We start from the raw sequence: 16,412 nt of genomic DNA on the forward strand, positions 1-16,412 counted from the left end.
TTCAGGGAAACATGTTTACCAGTTTATTATCTAATAAAGGATATGATAAATGATATAGATGAATAGCCAGATGAAGAGATGTAGAGGGCAAGGTCTGGGAGGGTCCTGAGTGCAGGAGTTTCTGTCCCCGTAGAGTAGGCATGCATCAACCTCCCGGTATGGGGAGGATTCACCAATCCGGACACTCTCCCAGCGCCGTACTTTTGGAATTTTTATAGAGGCTTCATCATGTAGGCATGATCAATCATTATGTCCATTTCCAGCCACTCTTCCCTCTCTGGAGAATGGGATGGTGGGGGTAGGAGGTGAAAATCCCAGGCTTCTAATCATGTCTTGGTCTTTCTGGTGATCAGCCACCATCCAGGATCCCACCAAGAGTCACCTCATTAGAACAGAAGACACTGCTGTCAACCAGGAAATCCCAAAGAGTTTAGGAACTTTGTGTCAGGAACCAAGTCAAAGACCAAATATTAGAACAAAAGATGCTCTTCGTGCTCTTATCACTTAAGAAATTACAAGGATTTTAGGAGCTCTGTGAAAGGAACCAGGGGCAGAGACCAATATATAAATATAAATATATATATATATTTTTTTTTTTTCTATTACCTCACAACCACTATCACAGTCTACTGGTATCAACATTTTACCAGTTCAAGTGAAGTGTAGAAAGCATTCCTCCCTCTACTCTTCCATATTTATATAATTGTCTTAATATTTCCTCTACATTCATTGAGACCCACATCAGACAGTAGCATAATTTTCACTTCAACCATCAAATGTAACTTAGAAAACTTAAGAGGAGAAAGAAAGTCTATTGTGTTTACTCATATTTTTGTTCTTTCCATTGTTCTTCCTTCTTGATGTTCTAAGATTCCTTCTTTTAGCATTTTCTTTTTGCTCAGAGAACTTCCTTTACCCATTCTTTTAACGTAGGTCTGCTGGTGACAAATTCTTAGTTTTCCTTCATCTGAAAATTTCTTGATTTCCCCTTCATTCCTGGAGAATGTTTTCACTGGATATACAATTCTGGGTTGACAGTTTTCTTTCAGCACTTGGAAAATTGTGCCACTTCCTTGCGGCCTCCATGGTTTCTAATGGGAAATCTCTGTCACGTGAGTTATTTTTCCCCTTTAAGTAAGGTATTGTTTCTCCACCACTGCTTTCAAGATTTTTTGTCTTTAGTTTTCAGAAGTATGACTAAGATATATCTTGGCACGAATTTCTTTGGGTTAATCGTATTTTGCATTTACTCACCTTCTTGCATATGTAAGTTTATGTCTTGCCAAATTTGGGAAACTTTCAGCCATTATTTCTTCACCTTTTTTTTCTTTTCCAGCCTCACCTTCTTTCTCCTCTCTTTCTGATCAAATGACACGATTATTAGATTTTTTTGTTATAGTCCCAAGGTCCCTAAAGCTCTGTTCATTTTTTTTTCCAGTCTGTTTTCTCTCTGTTGGTCATACTGGGTGACTTCTATCTTCAAGTTCACTGATTCTTTCCTGTGTCTTTCCATTTTGTTGTTGAGCCCACACATTGAGTTTTTAATTTTAGTTATTATATTTTTCAGTTCTAAAATGTCCATGTGGTGATTCTTGATATCTTCTATTCTTTACTGAGACCCAATTTTTTTAACTGTTTTAAATGTGTTTGTAATTGCTTGTTGAAGCATTTTTATTATGGCTACTTAAAATCCTGGTCAGATAATTCCAACAACTATGTCGTCTTGGTATTGGCATTTGTTGATTGTCTATTGTCTTTCAAGTGGAGATTTTTCTGATGAATGACTTTAGATAGAAACCTGAGCACTTTTAATATTATGAGATTTTGTGTCTTATTTAACTCTTCTGTTATAGCAGGTCTCCACTTGAGATGGGCTGGGATCTGGGACCTGGGACCCTTTACTGGAGTGCTCGAACCTGGACAAATGTCCCCTCAAGCAACAGAATACAAAGAAACTATAAGGGACTAAAAATAGCTGCATGCATGGGCAGTTGGGGCAATTATGAACAATAAGATACAGAAAAAACTCAAACCAACTGCCACTTCTAAGGTTCCAGGAGCAAAAGCTGGGTACTGTTTATGATCCCTGCACACAGCACCACCAAGAGTGTGGGCAGACCACCTAATCTACACCTCCTGCCCAACCCACGTACCTGCCCGTTCTTACCCGTTTTAAGGACCCAAGCAGCTGCTCTTGTGGAGCGAGCATGGGCACCTGACTCTTGTTTTCACTCCCTCCTGCTGCAGCATGAGCCCCAACAAAGCCTTGCCTGGAATTCTTATCTGGTCTCTTCTCAATATCTATTGATTAAAGAGTCCAGCGGCCCAGGTTGGTAGCACACTGATGCTGCTCGAGCAGAGGAAGAGGGGCACCACCACATTACTAGGTAGGGGCAGAGTCCAAGTTCCCCACTTGGCCTCCATTGACACCTGGTGGGGAGGCGTTCCTTGTAACTTCTGGGTGGCTGTGGAAGTCCAGGCTTCCCACATGTTCTCCACTGACACCACAGGGTGGCACTAGGGGAAGCTATTACCACTCAGCCTTCTCTGATGTCGCCCCAGCAGCAGGGTGGGGCTCCGAGGACTTTACAGCCTGGCGAAGGTGAAAGTCTAGATTACCCACCTTGGCCTGTGGCACGGATGATGATGGGGCTGCAGTTTTTTCTGTAGTGTTTAGCTGGAGTAAAGTAGTTATTGTCTAAAAGTTTTCTGTGTTGCTAGGCTGCTCTTTATTTTGTCTTTTGGCTAAAGAGCGCAGGTTTCTGTAGGGCATTTCTTCAATTCCCTACAGAGGTTTCTGTAGGCCATCTTCTCCAGCATGCAGTCTGGGACATACGAGGGAAAAAGAAAACCCAGGGAACTCACCACTGTGTCCTTCTAGGGTCCCTAGCCCAGTCAGCCTGCTTCTCTCCATCTTTCAGAGTCTTCTTTTGTTTGTTTCATATAAAATGTCCAAGGATTTTAGCTGTTCTTAGGGAAAGGTATGTCTACCCTGTGGACAAAGAATGTCACCTGCCATTTCAGTAAACAAAGGATGTTGAGGCCATCAAGACATCAGTCACTGGGCTTCCCTGGTGGCGCAGTGGTTAAGAATCCACCTGCCAACACCGGGGACACAGGTTTGAGCCCTGGTCTGGGAAGATCCCACATGCCATGGAGCAACTAAGCCCGTGAGCCACAACTACTGAGCCTGCATGCCACAACTACTGAAGCCCTCACGCCTAGAGCCCGTGCTCTGCAACAAGACAAACCACCGCAATGAGAAGCCCATGCACCACAACGAAGAGTAGCCCCCGCTCGCCACAACTGGAGGAAGCCCACGTGCAGCAACGAAGACTTAATGCAGCCAAAAATAAATAAATTAAATAAATTAATTTTTTTTAAAAAGACATCAGTCACTGCAGCTATGCCCCCAGTGGTGCACAGAGGGGAATTCAGGATGGTGAAAAACTAGGGTACTGGCCCTAGGTAGTTAAGGTGCATATCAAAGGAATAATTTCATTAAGCCCAGACTCTTGCATCTTCCCATACATAGAAAAGTGCTAAATTCATTAACTTGAGATGCCTGGTGTTTCCTTAATTAGCAGTAATCTTTTTGTGTTCCGACTACTTTGGTTTTTTTGTTTTTGTTTGTTTGTTGCAAAAACTCCTATATATCCTGGCTCCTCCCTCACCTCTTTGGAGCAGTCCCTCAGAGCTTCTGAGACGCTGTCTCTCAGGCTGAAGTCTTTAGTAAGCCAGCAAATAAAACATAATTCTCAACTTTTGGGTTGTGCATTTTTTTTCAGTAGATAACCCCATCTTTCAGAAGCACAGTTTTCCTTATCTGTCCATATAAAACAATTTTTTATTGAGGTGTTATCATCCATGCAGTAAAATATAGTCTATGCCTTACTTTTTCATATTCTTAAATGGTGTCTTTTGATGAACAGAGGTTTTAATTGTAATGAAGTCTAAGTTAGCAGTATTTTCCTTTATGGTTAGTGCTGTTTTATGTTTTGTTTAAGAAACTTTGCCTGCCTCAAGTTCATGAAAATATTCCTTTTTTTTTCCTAGAAGCTTTATTGTTTTACCTTTCATATTTATGCCTATGATCCATTTTTAATTACTTTCTGTTTAATATGAGATAAGGGTCAAGGCTCTTTTTTTTTCCCCTGCAACATTTGTCAAAAAGAACATCTTTTCTCCACTGATGGCAGTGGTGCCTTTTTTGTAAATTAGGTGACTACATCTGCATCAGTCTGTTTCCAGACTCTGTTATGTTCTGTTGTTCTCTTTTGTCTTTCCTTGTGCCAACATCAACCTGTCTTTATAGTAGGTTTTGATTTCTCATAGTGTTAAGTCTTCCGGCTTTGATATTTTACTTCAAGACTGTGTTGGCTGTTCTAGGTTCTTTGTATTTTCACCAGAAATCCTGCTTGGGTTGCATTGAGTCTGTCAATAAATTTAGGGAAAATTGACTTTTTTTTTTTTTTAAACTGAGGTATAGTTGATTTACAATATGTAAGTTTCAGGTGTACAACTTAGTGATTCACAGTGTTTCAAGATTATACTCCATTTATAGTTATTATAAAGTATTGCCTATATTCCCTGTGCTGTACAACATATCCTTGTAGCTTATTTATTTTTAACATCTTATTTATGTTGTCTTCTAGCCCATGACCTGGTATATGTCTCCATTTATTTAGGTCTTCTCTAGTTTCTCTCAGCAATCTTCTTGTGCATCTTTCATTACACTTATTTCTAGGTATTTGGTGTTTTTTTGATACTCTTATAAATAATATATATTTTTAAAACTTTATTACCTGTCCATTTTTAATTAGATATGTTTATTATTTTCCCAACGTCAAACTGAAATTTTATGAAAGAAAATACACCCATAATCGTGTCACCTAAACAAATCTTCATTTCCCAAGCATTTGAGTCCTTCTGTTTTAATGTTTTTAATTGTTGAAAAGATGATGCAGTACAGAAAATTTGTGGGGACTTCCCTGGTGGTCCAGTGGTTAAGAATCTGCCTTCCAATGCAGGGGACGCAGGTTCGATCCCTTATCGGGGAACTAAGATTCCCACATGCCGTGGGGCAACTAAGCCCGTGTGCCACAACTACTGAGCCTGTACGCTCTGGAGCCCATGCACCACAACTAGAGAGCCTGTGCGCTGCAACTACTGAGCCTGCGTGCTCTGGAGCCCATGCGTCAAAACTAGAGAAGCCTGCGTGCCACAACGAAGAGCCCACGTGCCGCAACGAAAGATCCCCCATGCTGCACCGAAGATCCCACGTGCCGCAACTAAGACCCAATGCAGCCAAATAAATAAATAAATATTTTTTAAAAAAGAAAAGAAAATGTGAATGAGAAAAAAATTACACAAATCTTAAAGACCTTTCAGTTTTACATATTACTTTTCCATCATTCTCTTAGTTTCTTTTAAAAATTATTGTAGTGATAGTATATACACCATTTTGTAATGTTAAAATATAAACTGAGGCATTTAAAAAATGTTAAGAGTTTATTTGAGAAAAAATCAATTCAAATTGGGCAGCACCAAGCCAGAAGTGGGTAAGAGCTCTCATTCCACTGACAGGAGCTAGGGGAAAGACTTTTATAGAGAAAAGGTGGAAGCAAAGCAAGGAAATCATCTGATTAGCATAAGGTTGCAGTATTTGGAAAGCCTGATTGGCCGTTTGTGATTGGTTGCCCTTAAGTTTAGATTTCTTAACTTTGAGGCATTTATAGGTTTTGGTTTGCTTATGTAGGCAGAGAAGATATTAGAATCACCTCAGTGTAATTAATTTAACAATAATTAAAAATTAATGTTTTGGCAGACATTTTCCATATTTCTATAGATTTTATAAATACATTTGAAATGGCTACATAGTGTATATGTATAGCTGATTCACTTTGTTATACAGCAGAAGCTAACACACCATTGTAAAGCAATTATACTCCAATAAAGATGTTAAAAAAAAAAGAAAAAGAAAATAAAATAGCTACATAGTGTTCCAGCCTGTTAATCTACCATAATTTACTTCATATCACCCTCTTGTTTTTCTACCCAGTGAAAATGGCTAGTAACTATTTCATATAAGGAAGAATGACAGTGGAAAAAATAGACAACTAGAGAAGAAAGGAAAAATAGACACGTAGAAATAGAAGGAAACCTAAAGAAACAGATATAGCACAGAAAGCAGAGGGTTTTCTTCTCGGAGTCATATCCCCATCTTGTGCCATTTTAGGATAGTAAAGCTTAATGTTTTCAATTTAAATCAACGAACCACCTGGCTTTTTTGTGGGAGGTTTCTCTGCCCTTGAAATATCAAGAGACTTTATATCCTTGTACACTAAAGTTTTTCTTAATGGAATAAACCAAACGTGGGAAAGTTTAGTTAAAATGATGGATCTAGTTTGACGGACATAGGCTTGAGAAACAGGTTCAGTTAGATCATTATATTCTCAGCTCAGTTTCAAGTGATGGGTAGCAACAACTTCTTTAAGTGATTTTGATGAAGCCACACTGTGTAGCCTAGGAAATAAGTTACCTTCATGTGAATATGATTCTGCAGATTTAAAATGAAAAGTTAAAGAAGGCTGGTTAAAGAAAGCCTTACCATTCAAAGTGTGGTAGGTAGACCAGCAGCATGGGCATCACCTAGGAGCTTGTGAGAAATGCAGATTCTTGGGTCTCACAGCAGACCTACTGAGCTTAACAAGATTCTCAGGTGATTTGCTTGCACATTAAAGTCTGAGAAGCACTGAAAGATCTTACTCTTCATACTGCATTCTCTACCCTGACTGCATATTAGAGCCACCTGGGGAGGTTTTAAAACTGTTGCCTGGGTCCATCCCTGATAAATAATGGGTGGTAGGGGAGGGAGGATATGGACTTGAGCATTTCTTAAAAAAGTCCCTAGGTTCTTTTTAACAGCTGCCAGGGTTGAAAACTGTTGGAAGGAAACCTTTTCCTCTGTCATTTTAGGTTCAAGTGAGTGGGGGCTTGCGAATTAACTGACAACAGATTAACAGGAGAAAAGGAAGTTGCTCAGTGATGAGTAACTCGCTGAATAGCCAGAGTAAAGCTATATACACCAGCTTAACAAAAGGAGAGGGGGTTAGGGCTTCATGCTTCAAAGTATGGAAAGTTCTGTTGGGCTTTTTGACGCTAATAGGCAGCTGGTTCCCTTTATGGTGTTAAAAGTCAGTCATTTCCCAATCAGGAAAATCCCTCAGTGGGGTGGGCTGGAGGGAGTCAATGGCAGCTGTATTTTCAGGAGGCTCTGCTTGAGTTTCTTTTTTTTTAATGTTCTTTTTATGGCTGATAATCAGATATTATTAGTTTAAAGTAATTTTCATACTACCTTGGTGGGCTATTCATCCTTTCAGAACTATTACTCTAGTACCACCATTCTATTACTCTAGTACCACCATGCTCCTCCTCACCCAGGCTTAAAATCTCTCCTCTGTTTCCCTCCCTAATCTGTAGCTAAGTACCATCTATTCCAGTTGCGCAGTACTTTTAACATCTGTCCCTCATCTCCCTGACTGCACTAGTTAAACGAAGTTCTCCCCCATATATACTCTCTACCACATTACCTTATTTTTCACACATATTTCATCTATCACGCATATCAGTACCTACAATTCTCTGTCTCAAGGAGAGCTTGGATTCTAACACTGTACCCCCAGATCCTAAAACACTATCTGACAAATAGTGGGCGCCCAAATATTTATTGACTCTCTCCCTCCACTTCCATCACTCAAGTTCATGCCTCTTAGCTGAAATCACTATTCTCACCATTCCCCAGACACCCTACAGATTCCTCCTGGAAAATCCTTAAGGCTCGGCTTGAACGCCAATTCCATGAACTCTTCCCTGTCCCATATAAGAGTGGTAATTCCATCCTCAGAACTTTCAGAGCATAAAGAGACATGACTTCTTTTAAAAGACACTTACGATAAACAAGGTCCTCCTGGATAGCACAGGGAACTGTATTCAATATCTTGTAATAACCTATAATGGAAAAGAATATGAAAAAGAATACATATATATAACTGAATCACTTTGCTGTACACCAGAAACTAACACAATATTGTAAATTAATTATACTTCAATTTTAAAAGACACATGTCATTTAATATCTATTTATTCAATACAAATTTATTGAACACCCCTCATGTAGCAGGCACTGTGTTAAATGATAGTAAGGCACCATTCAGGCTCTCAACAAGCTGCTCTCCAGGAGAAAGAGATAATCCTCTAAATAGGCAATTATAAATCAGAGGATTAAGTGAACCATGGGAGGGGTAATTAATACCCTTGATCTGACTTGGTTTTGGATTCTGCTTTTGACCACTTACTCTGTGACCTTGAGCAAATGACTTAGCCTTACCAGGTCTTGGTTACCATATTGTAAATGGAGATAATACCAGTGCCTACCTCACTGCCTTGTGATGAGAATTTAATTAACACTTGCAAAGTGTTGAGCAGGTATCTAGTAATCATTTAGTAATGTTAGCAAGTACTATTATGACTAACTCAGCTTTGGAGGGTCTGGAGAGGCTTCTCTGAAGAAGTGACTTCAAAATGAAAACCTGAAGAATGAGAAGAAATTAAGTAAGGGAAGGGAGGGAGGGAGAAGGACATAAGGTCCCCAATAGAAAGAACAGTGAAGTGCAAAGGGCTTGAAGCTCGTTTTCAGTTTGGAACCTGAACAAAGGACAAAGTGTTCTGGTGTCTTAGGCAGCCCCAGCCTCTGCTGGCACTAAAAGAGATTTCACACCTAAATTTCATTTGGGGGCTTCCCTGGTGGTGCAATGGTTAAGAATCCGACTGCTAATGCAGGGGACACGGGTTCGAGCCCTGGTCCGGGAAGATCCCACATGCTGCGGAGCAACTAAGCCCGTGAGCCACAACTACTGAGCCTTTGTTCTAGAGCCTGAGAGCCACAACTACTGAAGCCCACGTGCCTAGAGCCCATGCTCCACAAGAAGAGAAGCCACCGCAATGAGAAGCCCATGCACCGCAATGAAGAGTTGCCCCTGCTCACCACAGCTAGAGAAAGCCCACGCGCAGCAACGAAGACCCAATGCAGCCAAAAATAAATAAATAAATAAATATTTTTTAAAAAAAAATTTCATTTGGCCCTTGATGGCAGCCATTGGTCTGCTTTCACTTCTCCATCACTGATCAGGGCCCCAGATAAAAACCCCTCTGTGTTGTGGTGGTGGTGGTAGGGGTAGGCGGAGTGATGAGTATGTGAGGGGCTCAGGCACCTGCCTCCACACAGGGCTGCTGGTTGGGCAGGCAATGAAACCAGTCATTTACTCTTATGCCCCCTCCTCTAGTCCCTTCACTCCCGCCTTTCTACTGAACCCAGGAATCCCCATTGCATGGTAAACAGACTCTTAAGTTTTACCCTCCATAGAACTCATCCTTTGCTTCCTTACTTTAACCGTATTCTAGGGTTATTATGTTAATTCTCTCAGCTCCAGGATGGAAACATGAGAAAGAAGGGACCACATTTTCCCAACTCCCTAATGCAGATTCAGGACCATTAACCGTCTGCCTTTGTGTAAAAAAGTCTTCTTCTGAAGTTTATGCTCTTCAACGCTGCCCCTGAGACCTGACCCACCACGTACCAGTCTGACCCAAGTCACCGTGCTTCCTCTGCTCTGCACGTTTGGGCTATACGGGCATTCTTGTTCTTCCTCTGACCCACAAGCAGGTTTCAACTTCAGGGTTTTTGATCTTGCTGTTCCCGTAAGCCTCGAAGGCTCTTTTCCTAGAACTTGTTATGGAAGCTCCTTCTTGTCATTCAGGTCTTTGGCTCAAATGTCAGTTTGGAGAGGCCTTTCTTGACACCCCTCTCTAAAACATCACGTCTTGTCCCATTACCCTGCATAATTTTCTCCATAGCATTTACTGCCATCTGAAATTATGTATCTACTTGACTGTTTTCCCCACTAGAATGTAAGTACTGGGAGTGATGAGATATTATCTGTCTTCATCTTTTCCAGCAGCACATAGAACAATGTTTTGCACGTTAAATATTGACAATAAATGAATGAATGAATATCTTAAATTAAGAGGCTCTAAACTTTAGTCGAAAGGTGTGGTCAATGAGCTCAGCCCTTTAGTATGTAAAAGCAGAAGTCCCAAATGAAATCTTTGGGAATGTCCACTTACATATCAGAGCCATAGACTAAGGACCATGAGTAAGGGCTTCATAAGAATCTGGAAGGTTTGTTTATTATTTACCAAGCTCCTGCTATGTGCCAAGCACTGTACTCAGGAAAGGACCAAACGATGAACAGAAAAAGTCATGGTTCCTGCCTTTGAGAATTTGCAATTTAGTCCTTTCTGGGTTCCCTTGGATTTGCAGTAAACAGTGGTGTGCTGGAAACTGCTTTTAGCCACCTGCAAAACCCTACTGGTAAATTTTCAGGAATTTTGCAAGCCAGTTGTTAAACACTGCCATCATTAAAAGTCAAATTATATAAACTTGCAAGTAAATTATGTTAAAAACAAAGATAATATACACTCAAAACTTTATGCCTAATTATTTTACTGTATCTTACTATTTTTTATGCTCTTGAGGTTATTTATGTTGATTGTATATGCATGGTGGAAATATTATATAGTGAGCACCTTTTCCCAGCTCCATGTTCAGTGACATCACTATGGTAGCTTGAAATGGTAGCTGTGGGGGAGTATTTACCCCAGGGAGCTCGCCCAACACCATAATCAGGTCTTAGCTACTCACCACCCTCACCCCCAACACACACTCCCAGCAACCTATCAAGGGATAGAGTATGTGTTGGCAGCCACTGAATTAAAGAGACAGAATCTCTAGGTCGTCCTATAAAGGAAGAAGAAAAACAGAATCAGCTGGTTTGGACCTGAGAAAGGGTCCTAGAACTATGCTATAATAAGAGTACTACAAGTTTTAAAGTAAATTTCTAAAACTTAATTCATTCTTTTATGTAATTTCAGAATATTATCTTTAATAACTTAAAAAATAAATTTATTTATTTTAGTTTTGGCTGCGTTGGGTCTTCGTTGCTGCGGGCGGGCTTTCTCTAGTTACGGTGAGCGGAGGCTACTCTTCTTTGCGGTGCGGGGGCTACTCCTCTTTGCAGTGCGCGGGCTTTTCATTGCGGTGGCTTCTCTTGTTGCGGAGCACGGGCTTCAGTAGTTGTGGCACGCAGACTCAGTAGCTGTGGCTCGCGGGTTCTAGAGCACAGGCTCAGTAGTTGTGGCGCACGGGCTTAGTTGCTCCGCGACACGTGGGATCTTCCCGGACCAGGGCTCGAACCCGTGTCTCCTGCATTGGCAGGCAGATTCTTAACCGCTGCGCCACCAGGGAAGCACCTAAAAATTTATTTTTGGAAGGACTAACGTCCAGATTCCTGCAAGCCATTCCTGCAAGACACTAGTCATGGATAAGAACTTGGAATCTAGAGTCACATAGCTCTACCAACTAACAAGTTACCTGACTTTGGAAAAGTAAATTATCTTCTCTGATCCTGTAATCTCGTCTTTAAAATAGTCCCTACTTTATGGAATTGTTAGAGGGCTAAAAGTTCTTAGAACTTTAGTTGGTTATTGTTATTAAAATATTATTATTATTAAAACTTTAAGCAGTTACTTTCAGCTCTTTAGCCTCGCTAAAATTTAGTAGTCCAGATATGTTGCTATGTTTGGTTTTTAATAACCAGTGCTCCTCCAGTTATTCAGGTAAAGAATTTAAAACTCCTAGAAGGTACTTTGTAAATCCTAACCTTCCCATCTAAAATAGGTGGCTTACTATTAACGTGCCCGGCCGGGAGAGCTCTAATCTACGTTTGATCTCCTAGCCTTCAACGCCCAAAGGTGGGATAAGCACGTTTCCTGGACCTTGAGCTCTGATACGAAACGGAGCCGAGGGACGCCAGCTTGTTCTCCGCAAGGCACTCACGTGGGGTTGGGCCAAGTCCAGCCCAGCCAGCCGTTCCGTAAAATAGGCATCTGCCCGGCGTGCCTCTGTGTGAAGACAGCCACCATCCGCGAGCCTACGTGTCCGTTCGCTTGTTCCGCTGAGTTCGCGAATTTTGCGGGAGCCGACCGCTTCCCGCCAAGGGACACACCTGTCCGTGACCGCACTCTTATTGGCCGGGCCCGGATCTTGGCCCTGTGGCGTCAGCGGCAGGGGCTTGTCCTTGGCCGGAGAGCCTGGGCCAGAGCCGAGTGACATCAGCGAGGGCGTTCGGGGCACTGAGCGGCAGTGGGCGGGGCTTGCCGGAAGGTGTGCCGGGGGCTGGTTGGGGGCGAGGCGGCGGGGCCTGGGCGGGGCGAGGCGGCGGTGACGTCATGGGTCGGCGCGGTGGGGTGCGGCTCGCGCGCCGGTAGGTAACCACTGCAGGCTGCGGTGCTCACCCCAGGCGGCGAGCCGCACGTAGCAGCCTCTCGCTAGTCTACGTCCTGCGCTGCCCATCATGTCCCTGAGGAGCAGCCTCTCGCTTCTTCTCCGTAAGCAAGCGCGCTCAGTCCCGAAGAAGTCCGTCCACTCCGTGGCTGTCATTGGAGCCCCATTTTCACAGGGACAGGTGAGAACTGGGACCTGGCACCTTGGTGCAGGATTCCCGCCCCCTCACCCCAGCCTGGAGAAATCGGGACCGGTGGGAAGAATGGGGAGGTGAGAAGAGGATGGGGAGAAACGAAGAGGGGACGAGGAGGTGGATTCCCGCGATTGGGCACCGGGAGAGCACGTGGGATTTTCCTCGGTAGAAGGAGGGAGGGGATGAGGGCACCCGGTTTGCCACGTGGGCAGGGGGCAGCGGGCTGGTGGGTTTCTTCGGCCTTACCCCCGAGGAGCGAGAAAGTGGTGAGTTCCGCTTGGGGTGATGGAGGAGAGGAAAGGAGGGAGAGGATTTCATGGAGGGGCTGGAAGAGGAGAAACCGACCAGAATCCCCGGTGGAAAATTGAGGGAGGAGAGGTTAAAGAGAGAGACCGAGGATTTAAGGCTCCAAGGTCCATTCTCAGAAAGAGAATTAACTGGAAAGGAAATTGGTGCTTGCCTCTCTAGCGGCGGGAAGACGGAAGGGGCTGTTTTGTTCTCTCTTCAATGAAAGAAACCTGCAGTCGTGGAGAGGTCACTGGTGGAGAAGCCGGAGCTCGGCCCCGGCCTGCGACACGTACACCCAACAGCCAGATTCTGACTTGGCTCAGCCCCTTCCTCTGTCTTGCCTCCACTTGCCCCTCCCACAACGAGGGGCTTGGAAGGTTGAGCTGAATCCAGTGATTGTTGTTTCTCCTCCTTCCCTGCAAGTGTTTGAAATGACCAGACCTCAGGTGAAAAGGATAAAAGGAAGGGCTGATGCTGTCACAGGTTTTCAGAGGGATCTGTTGGGAACTAAATATAGCATTGCAGACTTCCGTATTTTTGTGAGCTAAAGTGGTCTTATTTTCTAGTCATCTTCCCTCATATCTAACTGTGTAATTTATCTTACAGAAAAGAAAAGGAGTGGAATATGGTCCCACTGCTGTAAGAGAAGCTGGCTTGATGAAAAGGCTCTCCGATTTGGGTAAGTGGCTGGATTTTAGAAGTCTGAGGGCTGGTAACACGCCAGTTCAGAGTCTTATTCCCTTATATCCAGGAACTGCACAGCGTCAGCTGTGTATCTGGAAAGCGTTTCCCATCCTCCCTTGGATTCCACATGCAGCTTAAGATCTATGGAGGAGTCTTCAGGCAAAGTCTTCTTGCAACAAAGAGCCTGTGTGGAAGGCAAGGAGGCGGAGTGAGGCAGGGCCTGGAACAAGCTGCTAGTGACCGCAAAGCGGTGCTGAGCATTGCTGGCTCTCACTCCCACTGTGCAGTCAACCTTTCCCCAAAATTCTAGCTTTCCTAACTCAGTCAGAGGTGCTTATGATTCATCCGTCTACCAGTTTCCTCTCTTCAAGTCATTCATTTCCTCCTTAGGTTTAAGAACTTTCTATTACTGTAAGCAGACCCTTAGGTCCGTTTTCTCCAAACTTCCCTGATTATGAAAATCACTTGGTTTACTTGTGAGAAATAGAGATTCCTAGGCTTCTCAGTGGATGAGTCTGGTTTATTGGCTCTGAGGTAGGACCCAGACACGTGCATTTTCACAAGCACCCCAGGTAATCAAAAGTAATGTTGTAATCTTGATAGTCTTGTAATCTGGATAGTACTCTAAACGTACAGAACCAGAGGTAATTCCAACCCAAAGATAAATGCCATTTATATAGTAAAGGAAAACCTTGTTAGTAACAGGGTACCAAATTCCAACACCATTATGGTAGGAAGGTTCTTATATCTAACCCAAATGTTTCTAGCTGTTGTTCAAGGCCATTTCCTCTATTATATTAGGGTCATTCACATATCTCTTCTGGAGTATAAAGTGCAAAAGGCATGGCAGTAGGGAACTATAGGTCCTGGAGATACTAATACAGAATCTAGGTGAACTACAAATCCCCTACCCGTGCTTGCTTTGAAACCTCCTCTGCTGATCATTGAGCCCATTCCAGGGGTGGGTTATCTCCCTCTAAAACAGGAATAATGAAGTCACCGTGTGTCTTCCATACACCTCTGGTTACATATGGATGTGGTGTCTTGATTTGAATACTCAAACCTTTTCTGTTAAATAATAAAGAGACCCAACTGAAGAAGGAACTATAATTAATCACTTTAATAATTCTCCAAGCTTACCACCAAAGATGAGAGATAAGACTTACACTTGGGCTTCCCTGGTGGTGCAGTGGTTGAGAATCTGCCTGCCAATGCAGGGGACATGGGTTCGAGCCCTGGTCTGGAAAGATCCCACATGCCGCGGAGCAGCTAGGCCCGTGAGCCACAATTACTGAGCCTGCGCGTCTGGAGCCTGTGCTCCGCAACAAGAGAGGCCGCGATAGTGAGAGGCCCGCGCACTGCGATGAAGAGTGGCCCCCCGCTTGCCACAACTAGAGAAAGCCCTCGCACAGAAACGAAGACCCAACACAGCCATAAATAAATAAACAAATACTTAAAAAAAAAAAAAACTTTCACTTAATGTGTCACAGGTTACCTAATGGGAGGAAGTTGTCCCCCCTCCCCCCGCTTATAAATGAAGATACTATCCCTTTAAATCAGCTGTACACATTCTTTTTAAAAGCATAATTTTACACTGAGGGAAAACAATTTCTGCTAATCACTATTTTTTAATACCTGGTAATCCTGCAGCTCATCTGATAAACTGAGCCTGGCTTTGCTCAAATTGCCTGCTCATTGTTCTATTCTGTCTTAAGAGACTTCTGACTAGATTCAATTGTAGCCTCTTACGCAGGGGACATTAATAATATCCAGCTGAGGCTGCTGAATGAGGGGGAAGGGAACATTTATAAGCAGCTTCTCTTACTCATGCTTTGTACACCTCCTTTCCTGCCACAGCTCCTGGTATTTTTCCACTCCAACCTGGGGAAGCCATTCTCCCTAAAATTCCACTGCCTCAAATACTTCCTGTGTAAATCTCCAAGCTAAAGTGATGATGAAGCTTCAGTTTATTTGGTCTCCCCTTTAATTTTTTTTCAAATAGTTTTAGTTTTACAATTTATATCCTTACCCTGTAGCTGATTGGCAGCCCGGTATCACCAGCGGTCTGAAACAGAATCTCATTGCATATTAATAAGATTGTGGCACTCAGCAGATTTCCAGCATGTGGTTTTGGCTAATCTCCAGAAATATGTTGGAGAAAAATACCAAGAGGAGTTTCAGTTGCTCTATTCTGAAACAGCACCAAATAAGCAGCATGGGTCAAATTTCAAGGGAGAGAAGACCCATGGAAAGGTAGCTCGTAAATCCCTTTGTTCCTTGCCTTCTGCTCTGATGTCACAGGCTGCTGCGGTTGCCATGGCATCAGTTATACTTCCTGTTCTCTTGAATGAATATATTTGCCTTTGTCTGGGTTTTTTTTTTTTTCCTTTCCCTGGGCTTAGTAAGGACACTCAATGGTTCCTCTCTCAGGTAACCACTTATTTTAGTATATAAAGAGAGCCTGAGAAAAATGAAGAAGTAATTGCTCTGGCAAGGCTTAGGTGCAGTGCCTCTGCTCATGATTCTGGTTAGCTCTTATAGCCGTGGCAATTTTCCCTTTTTTCTTCAGAAGTAGGATGAGTGTTCTGTGGGTAAGATAGTTATAAACAGTTTGATGTGTCTGTCATTGTAATTATGGTAATTTGACCCAGCTGTGGTACTGAAGCCGTGACAGCCTAAATGAACTGTATTCCCGTGACCAGCCAAGGGTCCTGGAGTTCAGGAAGCCACATGGGAGCTATTCTGGTTCCTCTCAACTAGGCTAGGGACATTTATTCTTCTGCTCCATTTGGTGCTCCATGAGAGAGCAGAGCAGGCAACTCTGGTTGAGACCCAAGAATCTGG

The 16,412-nt window shown here is 43.0% G+C and overlaps 1 protein-coding gene and 1 long non-coding RNA gene across 3 annotated transcripts in view; one reads left to right on the forward strand and one right to left on the reverse strand.

Moving 5' to 3' along the window:
• Nucleotides 1-12,984, reverse strand: LOC132359813 (uncharacterized). Its single transcript, XR_009500942.1, has 3 exons — nt 11,957-12,984; nt 7,954-8,010; nt 1-532 (listed from the first exon to the last, which is right to left on the reverse strand). It is a non-coding gene; the product is annotated as an uncharacterized LOC132359813 (long non-coding RNA).
• ARG2 (arginase 2) overlaps nt 12,354-16,412 on the forward strand; it is a 27,784-nt gene continuing 23,725 nt past the window's right edge. Inside the window, exons 1-2 of one of the 2 annotated variants that reach the window (XM_059914482.1) lie at nt 12,354-12,584; nt 13,491-13,563. In XM_059914482.1, coding sequence (XP_059770465.1) covers nt 12,474-12,584; nt 13,491-13,563 — 184 coding nt within the window. In that variant the 5' untranslated portion in view covers nt 12,354-12,473. Of the gene's footprint in view, nt 12,585-12,770; nt 12,863-13,490; nt 13,564-16,412 lie in introns of those variants that run through there. The other variant, XM_059914483.1, reaches the window with a different exon arrangement.

This window comes from Balaenoptera ricei, chromosome 2, assembly GCF_028023285.1.
Source record: "Balaenoptera ricei isolate mBalRic1 chromosome 2, mBalRic1.hap2, whole genome shotgun sequence".
Classification (NCBI taxonomy): Eukaryota; Metazoa; Chordata; class Mammalia; order Artiodactyla; family Balaenopteridae; genus Balaenoptera; species Balaenoptera ricei.